The sequence below is a fragment of the Convolutriloba macropyga genome, chromosome 1 (genome assembly GCF_964194025.1).
Source record: "Convolutriloba macropyga chromosome 1, txConMacr16.3, whole genome shotgun sequence".
NCBI lineage: Eukaryota > Metazoa > Xenacoelomorpha > Acoela > Convolutidae > Convolutriloba > Convolutriloba macropyga.
In genome coordinates this window covers 31,392,637-31,410,779 of record NC_134468.1, presented here as the reverse complement: position 1 = coordinate 31,410,779, position 18,143 = coordinate 31,392,637, and the positions used below count along the sequence as shown (strand labels likewise).

Sequence of the window (18,143 nt, the reverse complement as noted above, 5' to 3'; positions counted from 1 at the left end):
TTGAACAAAAATAGATACATAAGCTTGATTGCGGCATTAAAGCATTTGAGAGAGATTACTACATTGTGTGACCCAAAATGCATCAAAAATTTATTAAACGTCCAAAATGTTTTCTCTGGCCTCTGAGGTGAAATAGCTTTTATAAGATCATTATCGCTTAAATCAGATTCAAAAATAAAAGCATGTATTTACTGAAAAACTATTCCTGTCAAAATTATCAACTATTATCTACTTGAGTAATTATCCACTCTTAATACCGTACGTACCAACTGCATATAATACTTTGTTTACTTTTAGGTGAAATATTTTGTTTACCATTCAATCATGTTTTGTCGGGGCAATCGGGATTTAATAAAACGTTGCTATCCCTTCCCTTTTTATCGAGGTTATTTTATTCAACGCCCCAACTGACCCGGGATGGTAGCGAAACTTATATCGATGTCAGCCAAAGAGAACAATCAAAGTAAAATATGAGTGTCATGAACATTTCTTCAATTTCAACAAGTTATCTTCAATAAGAACAGCGAAAACAAAATGTTAGCTTATTTAGATTGTTTTACTTTGAGAAAAATAGTCTATTCTTTCTACTGGAGTTTATTCCTCAAATAAGTCTGCAGGATTCAAATTACCAGAAGAATGTTTCTCTTTAATCACAAAAATAAAAGTATGTCAAGACAATTATTAGTCTAATGAACAGAAAAGCGCTCCTCAAATGTTGTACAGCGTCATATTATCCCCACATAAAATCGAAAGAGAAATACAACTGAAATCATTCTACCTAGTTGAAAATCTTAGGAAACTAGTGATCTCATAACTAACAATATCAAGCGTAAATTCCGTTGATTTGTTATTTGCAAATTTAAGGTCAATCTTTAAAAATGGCGTTTTCGCCTGCCATTTTAAATTTTGAAATCGTTAGTTTCCAAGGGGATTTTCGTTACCTAGAATTCAAGTTTGTCATCGGTATTTATTTTTTCAAATTTATGCGCTTACAATAAGACCTGCTTTAAACTCAATGTTTTCGATTTCTACAGAAAACGCCCTTTTGTAATTCCTGTGATATTTGTCCTGCGGATCAATTTGAGGAATATAATAGTTTCTCTCCTTAAAGAGCGCAAATGAGCAATAATAAAAACACAAATTGTTTACTGGTAATATCTACTGCCTAAGTGCGCTCCTGTTCAAACATCAATTTGGTAAAGATCTTATAAAATATCATCTTAAATATCCAATTTAATCTTCTGGGGTTCAATTAGTTACCGAAAATTATGATGGCAAAGCAAATATGGTAATATTGGCATTGAAGTACAATTAGAGAATTTGCCGATATTTCTTAGTACAAAATGAATCAACCCCCACCCTTCCCCGGCAAATCTGGTTTTAACTGGTAATTATAAGATCTTTGGTCATGTACAGTTATAAAGTCAACTTTATTAGAATTTTGAATCATTACGTAAAAGTATAATTGAAATTATCGATTGCGATTATGCATAGGGGAGACGCTGTTCGCTGATTGGTTCAAATTCTGCGAAGCCAGGCTAGAACTGGACGCTGAATGGAGAGAATTTCTTTGACCTCCTGCGGGACTGATACAAATACTTCCTCTGGAGGCAAAAAACGATCCGGTGGCCGACAATTGACTTGCCACAGATGAGGAGTTCTGATTAGCCGAATTGGAATTCTGTTGGATTGAGCCAAAAAAGTTGTAGGAACTGTTTGAGGGGATACCGGCGTTGCCTGCTGGAACGTCTTTTCCAGAATTGGTGGTTCCAGCCGCCGCAGCAGCAGCTGCGGATTGTTGTGCGGCTATGGATAACTTTTTATGGAACATGCTTTCCATATTTATTGGGACAATGTTAGGAGCTTCTTTAGACAGTAAATGCCATTGTTCAAAGTACACATCAGGTCGTTTGAAAATTTTGAGCCAATGTCGCAGTTTTTCACCCTTGGAACCCATGGATAAAGTGAGCCCTCCAATATAGTCGTTCTTTAAGCCGAAGTCGTTGTCCCACACTGTCACCTCAAGCGTCTTGTTGGCAAGTTCGCTTATTTTGATATTCGGATAAGTGAACTCCTAAATTGCATACTCTGCAGACTTTTACATAGTTTTCATTGTGTGATATCGGAAACATTGAAACTATTGCAGGTTTTCGACAAATACTGACAATGATGCCTTTATGCCCAATGTTTATCAAGATCTTGGTACGTTGCTCCATCGATTATTTTGGACGCACTTTTCTTGATAAGATCATTTCACGAAGATGAAACTATTTCAAGAAGTAACCTTCACAAGACTCATTTAGGACAACCTCCATTGAAAATTTCAATGTAACGTGAAGGTGTTGCATGTTTTGCCAATGTGATGTCAATGTTTGTTTCGCGTAGTATGGTTTCGGTATGGATGTGAAATTGCTTTAAGAGCTCGTTGAACACTATTTCTTCATTGTTTACATAGACTATCCTATTTTGTGTTGCGATGACCACTCATTATTGTATTTACAACTGCAATTTTAGGGCAAACTATGCGGTTAAGTAATAAAACAAGGAAGCGTACCTCATTGAAGTCAGGGTTCAAGCTCTTCTTCACCACATTTGTCTTTCTCTTGGACTCTTTGCATACATCTGGTCTCAGATAACTTGAAAAAGACCATCAATGATATTAACACTAATAAGCGCATATGAATTTATCAGAGATAGACTTAATTTTGGAAATCTCCAAAAATGGTATAACTTGAGCTGTCCACTTATAATACCAAATAATATATTCGTTTTGGAAGTGATTAATACACTCATCAGTAATTTTATCTTAATAAACACATAGATAATCCACTTTGAACGTAATCAATGGACACAGGGCTGTCAAGTGATACCTTTTTCAATAGCTTTCCTAATAACTCTCCTTGCTGTGATGCCATTACACCGCAGAGGTATATCCCAAAATTTCAGCCTTAGTAAAATTAGCTCAAAAATTAGATACAAACAATAAACGAAATTAGGTGACATCCTTTGTATCTTACTTTTCGCAAAAGGGGTTCCGCCAATTTTGCGAAATAAAAAACATTTGGAACGAAAAGTAGGTTACAAGACTTGTAGCACGTTTCCGCACAAATTAAGTATCTATTATTCGCATTAAAAGTATCTCTAATCCGCAATTGAGCCCAATTAAATGCACGCATTTTGAGCATGCAAAAGTTGTTTAATACTTTGTAAAAGAATATTCGGAACGAAAAGTAGGTTACAAGTATTGTAGAACGTTTCCGCTCAATTTAGGTATCTATTATTCGCATTAAAAATATCTCTAATCCGAAATTGAGCCTAATTTAAATGCGCGCATTTTGAGCATGCAAAAATGGTTTAATATTTTGTAATAAGCAATAAAAATTTTATTGAAGCTTTTAAAGCTTTAAATTGATTTAAATACAAACAACATTAAAAACAAAGTAATCCCCGGACTGTTTCAGCCTCTGGTGAACTCTGGATCAACCGGCTTGGAACTCTTTGATAAGTAATAATAAAGTAGTAATAAAGCTTTAATAATCACTTTTATGCTCAAAGAGCATTAAATTAGGCTTAATTGCGGATTATATGCAAAATCGAGCTACATTGCGTGCGAAAAATTGACACATAAATAAAGCGGATGCGTGATACAAGCCGTGCGAAAAATAGGTTATCAAGTTTGTACTTGTAGTTCGCAGCTAGGATTAGGACACTTTTGCGAACACGGGTTGCTAATTTCCCTTCCATTTTGCCGGTTTCTGCTAAAGTAGCTATTTTCCGCAATGTTGTTCTACTTTCAATGTATTAGCATAGTAAAAACGAACACGAGATACACGCATTGGGCATATCTGCCCGTGACGATTTGGGTATACCTCTGCGGTTTAATGGTACACTTTTTTATTCATTGTTAAACAATTAAAAAGAGAAGAAAAACAAGGAGGCTCGGCAATGTGCGGACGCACAAAATTTTCCAACCCCTTTCATTCTCAATCTTTGCTCTTCTAGAGGACAGAAGTTGAACTTCCAACAAGTAAAACAAATTCAAGAAAAGAAATTCAAACTTAATTTCACACCTACACTGAAATTCTTTTCAATTTTATTTAAAAAAGAAAAATAGGCTACAAATATAAAAAACAAAATATTGACATGGAATTGCCGACAATTTCAACAGAAATATTTTCTACTTTTTGGCGCAACAAAAAAAATGCTCCAAACAACTAGCCTGAGAGAAACAATATGAGCGAAAAACTGACTTCTTGCTTAAATATGCAACTCAAAAACTCAAACCAGCTAAATATTTCTCTTCATTAAATTTGTACATGACGCCGCGCCAAATCAGTTTCAATTGGTCGACATTAATCAGAGTACAAAAATCGAAAGAACACAAAAATATGTGACCTCGATAAACGTTCAAAACTGTACACTAGTGTTAACTCTCCTTAAATTTATTAAACCTTGAAGCCCAAACTAAGGAAAAATTAAAACGATTGATTGGCAGCAAAAAGTGAAAAAGAGAGGATCAATATTTCATATATGAAAAAAAAATTCTTGGTAACATAAAAGTCTATATGAAATTTTTGTAAAAAAAAAGTCAGCCGGAGAAAAAATTGAATCTTTTTTGTTTTCTCTTTTCAGTTTAATAAACAAAATACACGAAAACGCTAAAATAAGAAACTTACATAACGGCACGGCAGAGGAGCAACAAATATTTGTCTATCTTCAGCCGTTTCGGGTTCTAAGAAGGAAGATCACTAAAAAGCAGCTGCTAAATAAATTGAAAAATAAGAAAAAAAAAGTTCAAATTGACAGTTTGAAGGTAACCAACTGGAAATATTTAAAACTAAAATTCGACAAATTGTATCAACCTTGCACAAGAAACTCAAATAAAACTTCTATATCTGGTTTCTTTGTAAATTGGGATTTGAAGCTCTCGAAATCGTTTCCTCTGAAAACTTACTCAATATAATTAGTATATGATAGGTTATTACTGCAACCTACTCTCAGATGCCATCTAAAGTAAATGAAAAATTGCAGTGAAAAAAAGAAAAATTGAAATAAAAGATCAATTTTGGTGGTAAAGACGCATAGGAAACTAGACAACTTTGAGACCACAAAAGTATAGCTCGAAGATCAGGTACAAGATATTTTTCAATGAAGCGCTCGTGTGATCAGCGAAGAACGGGAAGACAATAACTTAACAAGCAAGGACGGAAAAATTTTGAAAATGAACAAAAATGCTTCAAAATAGCCAGAGAAAACGGAAAATTGCAAAACAAAAAGGAAAACTCTTGGACTAAAAAAAAATTAGATACAAAGACACGGAACAAAAAAGAACAAAAAAATGGATTTATAATTATCGCGTGAAGCAAAATGACAACAAGTATGATATTTCTATTTTTTCTGCCTACTTTCTTACGTCTCCAAAAAATCGGTTTCGACAACGATGCGTTATAGGTTGAAAAAAGGCAAGCGTATGGCAGCATACAGTGAAGTTTTTTGAACTCGCTTTACCTGAGATCATAAGTTATTGAATAAAAGACAGCTAATTTTTAAATCATTACAGAATTTTTTAAACCAACTAAAGATCACAGGATTCTCCAAGCGGAACCAATTACTAATAAATCAACGAGTAATCAACCTTCGTTGTTTTGAGCTCTGATAAAACAAATAAATAAAAATGTCCTGACTGCTAAAAAGAACAATTGCGAATTTTTATTAGACAAAAAAATGAGCAAGGAACACCAATGGAAAGAAAATTGGCAAACCAAAATGGCAGACGAGCAAAAAAATTCTCTGGTTTTAGTGGTTAAGCCTTCTCCATAGGAAACTCCTTTAAAATGGACAAACTATCTTTAAAAAATCACAAAGAATATGAAGACATAAAAAATATGAATTCTTATTGAAAACACCAAAATCTGGTTGGCCGTATTAATCTCGATCCAAAATTATAAAAACCATAGCTGTTAGATTTTAATGAGTTCAATTTATGCTGAACGCGCGAATCTTTTTACAAGCAATTGTTTTTAATAATCACGACAGGTTTCCTATTTTTTCCAGTCCACAAAAAACGTAAATGGTGCTCATGGTAGCAAATGCTGAGTTTATTGCCAATAGATCAACTAAACGATAATGTTTTTTTTTAAAAAAAAGGCTGATTGGGAAGCCTGCAAAAAAGTTTTTGGAATCATTTAAATGACTCATTTTTCTTTTAATGGAATCAAAACTAAAAAAAATTAATTGTTGGTCTAATGTGCTATCCAAGGACAAAAAGTTTTTCTGTAAATTGGAATTTGAAGCGCTTGAAGGCGTTTACTCCAAATTCAAAAAAATTAGTATATTGGTTATTGTCGTATTATTGCAAACTACTCTCAGATGCTATATAAAGTGAATGGAAAAATTCAGTGAAAAAAGAAAAAAACTAAAATAAAAGATCTATCTTGGTGGTAAAGATGCATAGGAAACTAGGGAACTTTGAGACCACCGAAATATAGCTTGAAGCTCACATATGATATATTTTTCATTGAAGCGCTCGTGGAATTATCAAAGAACGAGAAGACAAGAACTTAACAAGCAAGGGCTAAAAATTATTGAAAATGAACGACAATCCTTCAAAATAGCCAGAGAAAGTAAAAATTGAAGAACAAAAAGAAAAACTCCTTTACTAAATAACTCAGATACAAAAACACAGATCAAAGAAGTAGATGTATAGTTATCGCGTGAAGCAAGAAGACAGCAAATATGATATTTCAACCTTGTTCAGCTTATTTTCTTACGTCTCCAAAAAATCAGTTTCGACAACGATGCGCATATTTTAGCTTGCGAGTGTTGTAGGTGGAAAAAAGGCAATCGTATGGCAGCATACAGTGAAGTTTTTTGAACTGGCTTTACTTGAGATCATACGTTATTGAACAAAAGGCAGCTAATTTTTAAATCCTTACGGAGTTTTTCAAAACAACTAAAGATCAAAAGATTCTCCAAGTGGAACCAATGACTTATAAATCAACGAGTGATCAATCTTTTGTTGTTTTTGGGCTCTTAGAAATCAAATAATCAAGAATAATTCTGATTAATATAAAGAACAAATTAATATTTTAATTAGACAATAAAAACGAGTAAGTGACACCATGGAAAAGAAAATTTGCAAACCAAAATGGCAGAGTAGCAAAAATAATTTTCTATAGTGTTGTTTTAAAAAAAACGGAGTCTGCAAAAAAGTTGCTGGCATCATTTAAATGACTCATTTCTCTTCTATTGGAATCAAAACTAAAAAATATTTAATTGTTGAGGTAATATGCTAACCAATGACAAATAAAGTTGGAGTGTTCGGTGTACAATAAACACAATTGACAAATGTATTTTGTTAATTTTGTCTCTTCTTGAATAACATTTGAAGTATTATTGGGATGTTGTTTGCATAGCGTTGAGTATCACTTAAAAAGACCCTGGGGTAGTGAAAAAAGAGAAAAAAGTAGCGATGAACGGAAAAAGATGACTGAATTTTTTTTTCAAATCTATAAATCAAAACCATTCAATTCAGTACATAACTAGAAAACTGTAACTCTATACCTTCCCCTGACAATATGAAAGTCCAAAAAGACCTAAATCCCATTTAAAATGTTGGATGAGTAATTGGGGACGGCGGTAACTAAAATTACTAGGTGGCTTCCAATGACGTCATTTGAGGATATTTTATACCACAGTAACCACTGAAAAATGAGAAGTGAAAAAAATGAAACCAATTTTGGCCTATTTTTCAGCTGACTTTTAGTAGTGAACTGCCGGCACTTGAGTTCAGCTGTCTATAATTGTGATTGAGAGATAAACTTAGATCACGCTAAACGAGAAAGTCAAGGAAAGGTCAAATCGGTCATGCAGTAATTTTGCATTAAAACGACCTATTTTCTTTGCAGTTTCAATCATCACAAACCAATATTATTATATCAGTTCTTGATAATTATTGTAAATGCAAAAGAAAAAGATCAGCACCCTTTCCGCAAAACTGGTTCATTACTCAGAAGCAACTTATTGTAAGATATCCAATGGTGGACTGAAATTGCCTCCTCGTAATGGCCCTTTTTCTTCACGTTAGATGCACAAAAATAGGGCAGTCATCTCTCGTACATTATCAATTTGTTTTGCAGATTTCAGGTGCTGGGTGAATCGCTAAGTTACATGAGAAACAGAGGAGGGCTTATCACTTGTCATTCAGGAACATCCTGGTCAACATGAATTCCAGCAAATTTTTGTTCTATTATTTTATAACCTGTGTTCTATTTGCTTATCATGATAAAAGAATGTTCTCTATTATCTTTAGAATCTTACATGTGCTTTTTGTACGAAAAATTTGATTTAAAGAATCATAGAGTTCTACCTCAGATGTAGAATCAAGTATGGAGGTGCTATTACATTGTCAACAATTCGTCGGATACCTTGCGTAAGAGTGCTTGCTGCCTCTACTTGACACAATATGCTTCTCAAACTACAATCAATCTTGTTTGAAAGATTGCATTCATCAGATAACCACAAGATTCGTTTGTATATTATTTATTTTCATAAACTTTGCCTAGCATTGGATTGATAGAAAGCAGTCTCTTCCTCGAGCAAACATTTTTAAAACTTTGCATCTATCGATTCATTTTAAACTATATTAATGATGCAAACAAAATACATAATGAGAAGAAAAGATTTCTAAGATTTATAGGTGGTGACTCACACTTTGACATAAGGATCACTGTAGCCATTATTGTCCATGGCCATTAGTTGAGCACACCTCTTGATTGTCACAACAAGACACTGGGCTTTGAACATGTACATGACTCCGATCAGGATCTTGCCAACCCCATCACCTGTTGTCAACTCGTCTTCCGCGTCCAGCTGTCAATCACACATCACCCAATAACCATTAGTTAGTTGTTGTCAGATGCATGTTGAACAGAAGTGATGACTAGCTATTTATAATAGAGATTAACTCAGTTAGCTACAACACCAAAGTATATCCAGTTTATTATCAATATGAGTTACAACTAAGGTCAAGAGCGTGAGAATTACATGTGGCGATAAATGATTGATTGATTGATGGATGATATAAACTTCTTCAAATCTTTCTGAATAAAACGTTAAGCATAAACGACTAACGTCGGGCGAATTGCTCTCAAACGACTGGCGAGAGGTGGGATTCGATATTAGCCAGCTGGGGCTTAAGAATGCATCAGGTGGGTGGGTGGGGAGAGGGGGTGACGAAGGGGGTGAACTTTGGGGCAATTTTTTAAAACCAGCCTTCACACCTTTAAATTGTCTCCTCAAAACAGTTTCGGTGAATCGCATACTTAGAGACTAGTAAGGCTCAAAGAGAAATGCTCGGCCACTTAATGCCCTCCGATCGCTCCCTGTTTATCCCGTTTTCGAGGACAAAAAGTCAAATGAGTCAGACAAAAATCGGTCCCGTGAAAATTCGCATAAAAAGGCTACAGGACTAACATAATTGGTATAAACTTCGTTTGAGAGCAATTAATAACTAATTCCTGAGCGATACATAGGTTCTTGATAGTCATGATTACCTTTTTATGGCGCCTGTTTGGTATTCTCGGCTTTATAAACCCTAACGGTATTTTTACTGATTTTTGATTAATAGTCTACCAATCATAAGAAAACCTAACTAAACCGTTTGAAAACCTGAATATTTGGAGTTATTTCTATTTCGTTCAAAAAATTATTTCTAGCTACGAAAACTTTTGAAGCTAACACCAAAACTAAGTTGGACAATCTGTTTATATACTTTGTATCTGTTGAAAACAAGGAGCGCTCAATACTAAACAAATTAAGCTGAAAAAAAATATTTGACAAAACGTCCCATTTGCTTACCATCATAACGAACAGCAGGAACCTGCACTATATTCTTACATTTTTTGAACAATGAATTTTTGCATTTTTTTGAACATGTATATAATCGAACTTACAATTAAAGGTTCTTTTCTGCTTTTGCCCCCCAAAGCCTTAAATAGACAAACTGTTTGCGCCCCTGCCCCCCCAAAAAAAACTCTACTCCGTTACTCATTGATACTTGTTTTAATAACGGTAATGTATTGGCATCAGAGGTAGATTGAAAAGGTACTTGCTCGCGATTACTTAACAAAATATTTGCAAAAAATTTCTTAGACAAAATAAATATTGAATTAATAAAAAAACACAAATCATCCAAATACCGAAAAAATTATATGAAAATTGTAATAGCGTACTTACAACTGAATTTCAAAATTTCGCTGCATCATTATATTGTTTATGCTGTTTGTCTTTAAAGGTATATTAGAGTGTATGAGATGCAAAAAATATGATATTGCCTGCATAAGTGGGGGTGCAAAGCGATGTTGGGGTGGCAATAACAGAAAAGAACCCGGTTAAGCTCCCAATTTCCAAATTCTTCACACACAAACACAAAAATAACACAAAACTTCAGCGATTCATTTCAACAGTTAATGATGATGTAGTTTTTTGGACAACGTAATTAAAACACTTGTCCATTGGACCAACTTTTTATCTGACAATGTCCGAGACTTTATTTTGGACTCACAAATTGCTCTTCTCACTGGGAAGCTTGAATTGCCCTATAAACATGTCAGCACCACAGCACAGCAAAAATCGCACTGAGATTTTATAAGTCATATTGGAGTTTTACTGCTCTAACCAAACATACTGAGAGCAATAAAGTTTGCGGCGAGCACTTTCGCACCAAAAAACTCCGCACCTTGTTGCAATTAGATTTTCCTAGTTTAATTTTCCTGGGTCCTTAATTGGCGCGGCTGAAAAAATGTTGGTTAACAAGTTGACAAAAGTTGTAATTAAAGAAATTTCACAACAGTTTCTCTGTTGAACTAAAAAGTAAAGGTAGTAACGCTTTTAATTGGCCTCAGAGGATAGAGTTATTTGAAGTTCCTTGGATCAATTCTCCTTAATATCACAACAATTTTAAGTTTTATAAAGAAATCATGAAAATCTTGGTGCAGTTTTTTTCCATCAAAATGCCCAAGGAACCATACTCGTTGTGATAGATTGAGAGCGTTTTCCAACTAAAAAAGATTATGCAATTTCTATGACGTATGCCAACAGAAACCTCGGGAAGTTTCCGTTGGTTTATACAAAAGTATATAATGTTCACGCATAATTCGTGAAAACACCCGAGTTCAAAATAAATTACCACGCCAAAGGTTTGAGTAATTTCTACCAGAACACTGCGTAAAATTGATCGATTAGACGTAGACTTTTTTATCATATCGCAAAATAATCCGTTAGTGTGCGCCGCTGAAAATTGTCCTCATATCTACTTACTCTAATTTGATAACGATATAAAAAATCAAACGATTAAAAACAAATACTATGAAAAAATTCTTTTGATTCAAAAAGCAGGGAAAAACAACTAAGTTTGAATGATAACCTCATCACAAAATCTCATACTTTTGCATTAAAAACGGGAAAGTGTTAACAGAAAGAAAAAGGGCCAATGTTAAGTCAATGAAACCTCGAGGACTTGAAAAATAAATAAATGAAGTTTCAATTCTCAGTTCGTACAAAGCGAATGTGTTCTCTTTCTGTGACGAAAACTCGTGCAATTGCAAAAAAAAATGTGAAAATTTTCTTATCATAATATTGCGTGTGTCTGAACTAAAAGATCTGCCCTATAAATTTTTTTTAAAAAACTTAAAAATTCAAAAATTTTAGGCTAATCAATAAAGACACATAATCGAAGCAATCGATATAATGTATGAAATCAACTTGACTCAATGTAAGTTTGTACCCGCGTACTTCATAAAAATAGCGCACTCAAGGGTTCCTTATTTTTAAAAAGAGAATTCCACAAAAATAATTGCACGAAAACAAAATACATCAGCGCTTAAATTAAGACCAAGAAAAAACAATCACATTCAGTTCGTTTAGCAAATAGGGACTTTTTGTCAAATGATGTAAGAATCGATGCTAGTCAATCGAATTGGAACATAATCGATAAACAGGTAAATAAATATGCATGTAAAGTATATCTACTGAGAACAAAACTGACCCAATTATGGCATCTACTCTCTATGCAAAGACTGATGGGTAACAGACGAAACAGTCATCTGAGTTCATATATATATATATATATATATATATATATATATATATATATATACATATATATGCATGTATATATGAATATATATATATATATATATATATATATATATATATGTATATATATATGAATATATATATATATATATATATATATATATATATATATATATACATATATATATATATATATATATATATATATATATATATGCACGATGGTGTTTAGTTGAAAGAGAGAACAGTTGTTAAACTAGGATAATTATAATTAGTACAAAGATATAATAATTAGCTGAGTTATAACTGCAGATCTGAATATACTGTATCACAATGGTGTGTAAGTATGTTGTGAAATACCTTAGGCACATTTTCCTGAAATGAAGTACAACAAGCTCTTCAATTTTTACAAAACTTACTTAATTATTAATCATAACCAAAGGGGGTGATGATGGATGTATAACTAAATTTTCAAACTAGAGCTGGAGATTGACTATAGTTAAAAAGCCAAGCAGCAGACTGATTGGTAATAACTAAAACCACGTGACCACATTGCTTGCTTTTACACAGAGAGACACACCTGCATGTAGATATTAAACTGCATATATCTCCAGTAAAAATCCTGCAAAATGTACCCTTGCTGAACCAAAACCTAATTGATACACCTTGTCAAAACAAGCAAGATTTTTATAATCTTTGCAAAGCTAGCGCCCCCCCCCCCGCCCTATATAGGCGTTGGCATTTCATTGAAACATAAAAGTCTAGGTAGATTGAGGGCACTTTTATAATAGTTTCCTTAAAAATTGTTAAAAAGAATCGAGACCATGTTCTAGCCAATAACACCCAAAATGATAGAATACTAAAAATTTTATTGATGCTTACTTTATATGCAACAAAAGTTTGTTGAAATAAGTAATAATTTCAAACCATAGCTGTGCTAACTTTTATTAAAGGCATATTGTTCATATATGTTCTTGTATAAACTTACTTAGCTTTAACAGTATGTTTAAACATGTATAATTTGGGGGCGCTAGCAGAAAAGATCCAGCTCGAGACAAAATTTTAATTATGGTTAATATCATGATAAATCTTGATAAGATCATAGTCTCAAAACTTATTTCTTTGAATAGGTTCAAAGATAACGCAAGCTGGTATATATCCTTTCGTAAAACTTTTACCATGAACTCTTTACATTCAAGTATTATTAAAAAATATTAAGTTCCGTTTCGCAACGCCTAATCTTTTAGCGAAAGCAGAATCAATATCCTCAAACTGCGAGTTGGCTAAATCTAAGGGAAAAAACATTAAAAAAATATCACGAAATGTTGTAAATCAAATCATTTTCCATTAATGTCGTATAACTTTAGGTCATTTTAACTACTACATGACCTAAATTCTTAACTATCCAATTTCTGGAAAATTTTCATATTGTTACACATAGAGCCAAGAAGAAGTAAGCAAAACTCTGAATAAGGACACGAATGCAATTTTGTTTTTGTTCCCACTTACTTTAGTGTTGGATGAACTATATGATCAACTGAGTTTTGTGTTCAGTTAGATTCGGTCAATCAATATATTTAACGTTGAAAGATATGACCACCATAATTGAAGTATTTCTCGAATTTCGACATTATCGAGGTTAAATACCTTGTGAACATTTGCCTGATTGTTCATATTTTTCTTAACTTTTAGAAACTTTTTCGCTCAAATTTTGCTTATTTGGCTAGCAAATGATTCAAATGCTGAAAATCGTAACAACAAAATTCAAACCTCATAAAAGGCTGCGGAATCATTTGACTTGACTCTTTCTCCAATAATTTTGCATAAAATTTTGGTGATAATCTTCTTGTTAAAACTGGTCACAAAAAAAACAATGACAAAAAATTATGCAAAATTGTTGCAGAAACAGTCAAGCCAAATAATTTAAGAACCATTTTAGAGGTTAAAAATTTTTTATTTTACTACTGATTTTGCCCATATTTGTAAAGTACACCGCAGTAAGGATATCAAAAACAATGTTACTGAAAAAAGAGCTATTTGGTCTATCAATATCAAGCACAATGCTTCGAAAATAGTTCTGTCGGTTTTTGATATCTAGCTATTGTGTACAAAAATTGGCGTGATATTAGCCACTCTGTTAGTTTTGAACAAAAAAAACGAACTTTGTCGGTTTTTATCAATAAAATTGATCAAATAACTGCCGGCACAATTTTTTTGAGAAGTGCAAAAGCCATTGAGGCTTCAAGTTTCTGGATCTATCTGGAGTTGCAGTACTACCAGGTGTTCAGCTATCTAAATTCGACTTTCATTTATTTTCCATTGTTCCAGCAGTTTCTTCTGTCAGTTAATTTGTAGGTTTTTGATTTTTTTCAGTTGCTTTCAATCGATTGAAGCTCAATTTTAATACTTCTTTCAATTATCTATCAATAATTAATCAGTATGTCAAAAAATTATTCAAATTATCAACTGTAGAGCAAACAAGAAAATGTATAATGCGCAAACTGATGGTTGTGGCTTCCATCAGACGAAAAGGGTGTGCCTTTCAAAAATTTTAATTTCACTAAAAACCAGTACAATATCTATAAAATTCGCTCAATGCTGTCTTTTCTCTGTCCAATTTTCAATTTCAACTGCAGAGGAAAAACAAAATTATGTCAAATTAACTCATATTCATCACTCGCTCGTTGTTGATGTCGTCACATTAATTCAAACGAAAACAATAAAAACAGTATAATTTATACTTTTCATTTTTTATATCTATACTGAATCCCCCTGAGACTTTCTTTCCCTCCCCCCTTTTCCTGTGTTATCTTCTCGTTGTACCATGTTATATGTTCTCAAAGTACCGTTTTAAATAACATGAAATAAGTTTGCGTTTGGGAAGCAGAATATATTCCAGCGGTTAATATTATTGTTGGAATCATTGCCAGCAGTAGGGGGGATTGTATCCCATTGAGGGAAGATGGAATGGTACGGATGAGACGTTGTGACCTACCGTGATCTGCTTTTGAAGAGGCACTTCGAACCTCTGAGTGACTCTGGACTTGAGCTGGGAGAGTTCCAGCCGGGCCTCTCCGATGAACTCGTTCTGGCCGAAGCAGTCCTCGTCAAACACCGACAGCCGCAGCACCTTTGTCAGAGTCTCCTCCGGGGACACCCCATGGTATGCAAAGAACTCATTCCAGATCGGGTTCAGGGTCTTCGATTTGGTGTGGGAGCGCTTCTTCGTAGCTACATATACATTCAATACATAAAAAGTGCTATCGAATCTCTTCAACGCAGTTGCCGAGAGCTCTTAACCTTACTTTTAATTTTGACCTCAATTAATTTGGTCAGATTTGATGCTAGTTAGTGCGGGGACGCCGTTGGAGCCAAAAACCGAATATTTCCAGCGTTCTGGTTGGTCAATTTTAACGCATTACTTCAAAAAGTTTTGTGAAAAATGCCTACAAAATAACGAAGGTTTATCCGTGATCCTACCTCCTTCAAATACTCCTCTCCTCGTCAGGGGGATTCCGCCACGACAAGGCCGGGTAGAGAGCAACCCGAAGTTTAAAGCACTTAGACTCAATAGATCATTATCGTACACTATTAAGGTAAAATTTTACAATATATAGTAAATTTAAAATAAAATTTCATCCACAAAGCTTCTGTTGCATTCATTTTTTTTGTGGAAAAAAATAAGATATACACTGACATATCTCAATGTTTTTATCTGATTTTATATATAGTTTGCGTTTGCAAATTTGTTAAACTCTCAGGCAAAAAACCGAGTGCTGATTAACATTGAGAAGGAGATAACAACTGTGTTGCAATTTTTTCAACACCAGTTGTAAATGCAACAGCTGCAAAACCTTCTCAACTGTTTTGCTGGTCAAACTAAAAACTTCTGGCACTCTTTTCATGGCATTTGTTGTATAGCAACAAAGAGCAAAAAGGAGGCCAAATTTCTTTACCCTAATTAAAAGGTCTATGTTGGGCCACTCCTTTAGATTTTACTATTATTCAGTACGAATTTACATTTTATTTCAAAGTAAGTTTCGAAACTGTTGTTTGAAATTAGTCGAAATTAGTTGAAGATTACCATTCAAAATTAGTTGGTTATTAGTTGAAGATAACCATTTGAAATACATTGGATCTGAGCGAATTGAGCAAGTTTGAAACCATGTATGTTTTCTGTCGCTTTGAAAAAGGCATTAAAATACAAAAAGTATTACATTTTTTTAAATCTGTCACAGACTTTGGTACCAAATTGAAATTTAATCAGACGACTATCAACAGAATTCAAATCAAACCAAGCAACAACAAAAGCTATATGGGAAATAGATAATAAAGAGAAAACAAAGCAGCAATTTCTTAAATCAATATTTACATATATGTACATTATGCCGGAAGACGCGTACTGTTCTATCTCATTAATCAGTTTACTCCAATTTGTCTTTTTTATTCTCTGATGTGATTTCTCTTAACAGTTTCAAGTTCTTAAACTGAGATCAAGAAAAAATTACCCAAATCAAGATACAAATCAAATGGGCGACTCGGATTAATCAGTACTAGAGAAAAAAAAACAAAACACATACCACGAGTCAAAAAATTCGCTATCGTCAATTCAATTTTTTCTCAGTATTTAAAAAAAATAGATCAAAATCTTTTGACACTTTTCAGTTCCCCAATTTTCCGAAAAAAAATCCAGGGGACATGAGTTCAGTTTTTCTAAGTATAACTGCTAATTAATTAGTATAACTTCTAATTACTATAGTAGTATACACACTATTTATACATTACCTAATGTGTAGGCAATTACAAAGCCCCTTTAGTTTAATGGTTATGTCTTGCTACGCAAATTAAATGTTACAAGTACCCACGGGGGAGTTCAAGTCGCACAGAAAGCAAACCTTGTTGGCGTGAGTTAAACTGAACATTTCATTTTTTATGCAGTAAATTTTACTCAAAATCAAGACTGGCCGTTGTAAATTGGGACATGAACAGAGTACTGGCCATCATAAAATTCAGAATTTCAATAGACGGATTCAGCGCTGATTTGCTCCGCCACCAACCTAAGGGATCATGCAAAACAATGCGTTGTCTTGCGAGATTCTTGTCCAACCTTTTCAAAATCAACGTCTCGTCTCGTACTATTCTTGCAAAATAACCATACGCAGTGCAAGAATCTTGCAAGATAACATAGTTATTCCTGGTCCTGGAGATCTTATAAAGAGAACGGTAAGACAGTCGCAATATTCGGATGTACCTATTTTTTGGACATCAACAAAAGAAGCAAAGAAAAACAAAAAAAAATATTATCGTGCTAGATAACAGTCCGGTGTTCACTATTGAAAGCCATTCGAGAAATCAATTTTATCCCAATTGAAATAGATGCCACTGTTTTCCACAAAACCCCCAAAATGTAGGTTTTGCAGCGTAATAGCATGTGGTCGGCTAAGTAAAATGTGTGGAATGTAGTGTACCTAGTCGAGACCCGTTGTTAATCTTGCCAAAGCTTTTAAGAATCTTATCAAAAATAGCTCTTGCAAGCTGGTGTTAGTCTTGTAAGAACCTTGCAGGAATTAACATCGTTTTTTCAAAATGTAGCAAGGTTAACATCAAGTCTCGACTTGTAGTATTTTATAAAAGAGTACCTTTGGAGGAGTCTGGTAGGAGATGTAGCTTGACGTACGGATCTGCCAGTCCATTCACATCCATGGGAGGTAGGTCTATTGCCCGGTGCAGGGCTATCTGCAGAGTGTACGCATCTGCATCATACGTCACTGAGAACTCCAACATCCCACGATCTACACACACCCACGCAAATAGTAAAACGAAACTTCAAGTATCCAAATTTTTGTCTGTTTTGAGCTCCTTCTCGCCTATTTTAAAACCTATTTTAAATCTATATACATGATTGTACAAGAGACTTACAAAATCTTGAAAGGTAACCGTCGAAATTGAACTAGGTTTACCCACTTTCCAAGCAACCTAAATTATTTGCAACCCATGAAGCAGAAGAAGTTTTGACACATCATAACAAGCTATATAGCATATAATAA

General features: G+C 33.8%; 1 protein-coding gene across 1 annotated transcript in view; it reads right to left on the bottom strand.

Annotated features, from left to right (window-relative positions):
* Positions 1-1,361: 1,361 nt before the first annotated feature.
* LOC142338286 (uncharacterized) overlaps positions 1,362-18,143 on the bottom strand; it is a 263,519-nt gene continuing 246,737 nt past the window's right edge. Inside the window, exons 15-20 of the mRNA XM_075388005.1 lie at positions 17,736-17,888; positions 15,092-15,327; positions 12,457-12,471; positions 8,711-8,871; positions 2,555-2,636; positions 1,362-2,074 (exon numbers count right to left, since the gene is read on the bottom strand). Of these exons, the coding sequence (XP_075244120.1) occupies positions 1,472-2,074; positions 2,555-2,636; positions 8,711-8,871; positions 12,457-12,471; positions 15,092-15,327; positions 17,736-17,888 (1,250 nt within the window). The 3' untranslated portion in view covers positions 1,362-1,471. The remainder of the gene's footprint in view (positions 2,075-2,554; positions 2,637-8,710; positions 8,872-12,456; positions 12,472-15,091; positions 15,328-17,735; positions 17,889-18,143) is intronic.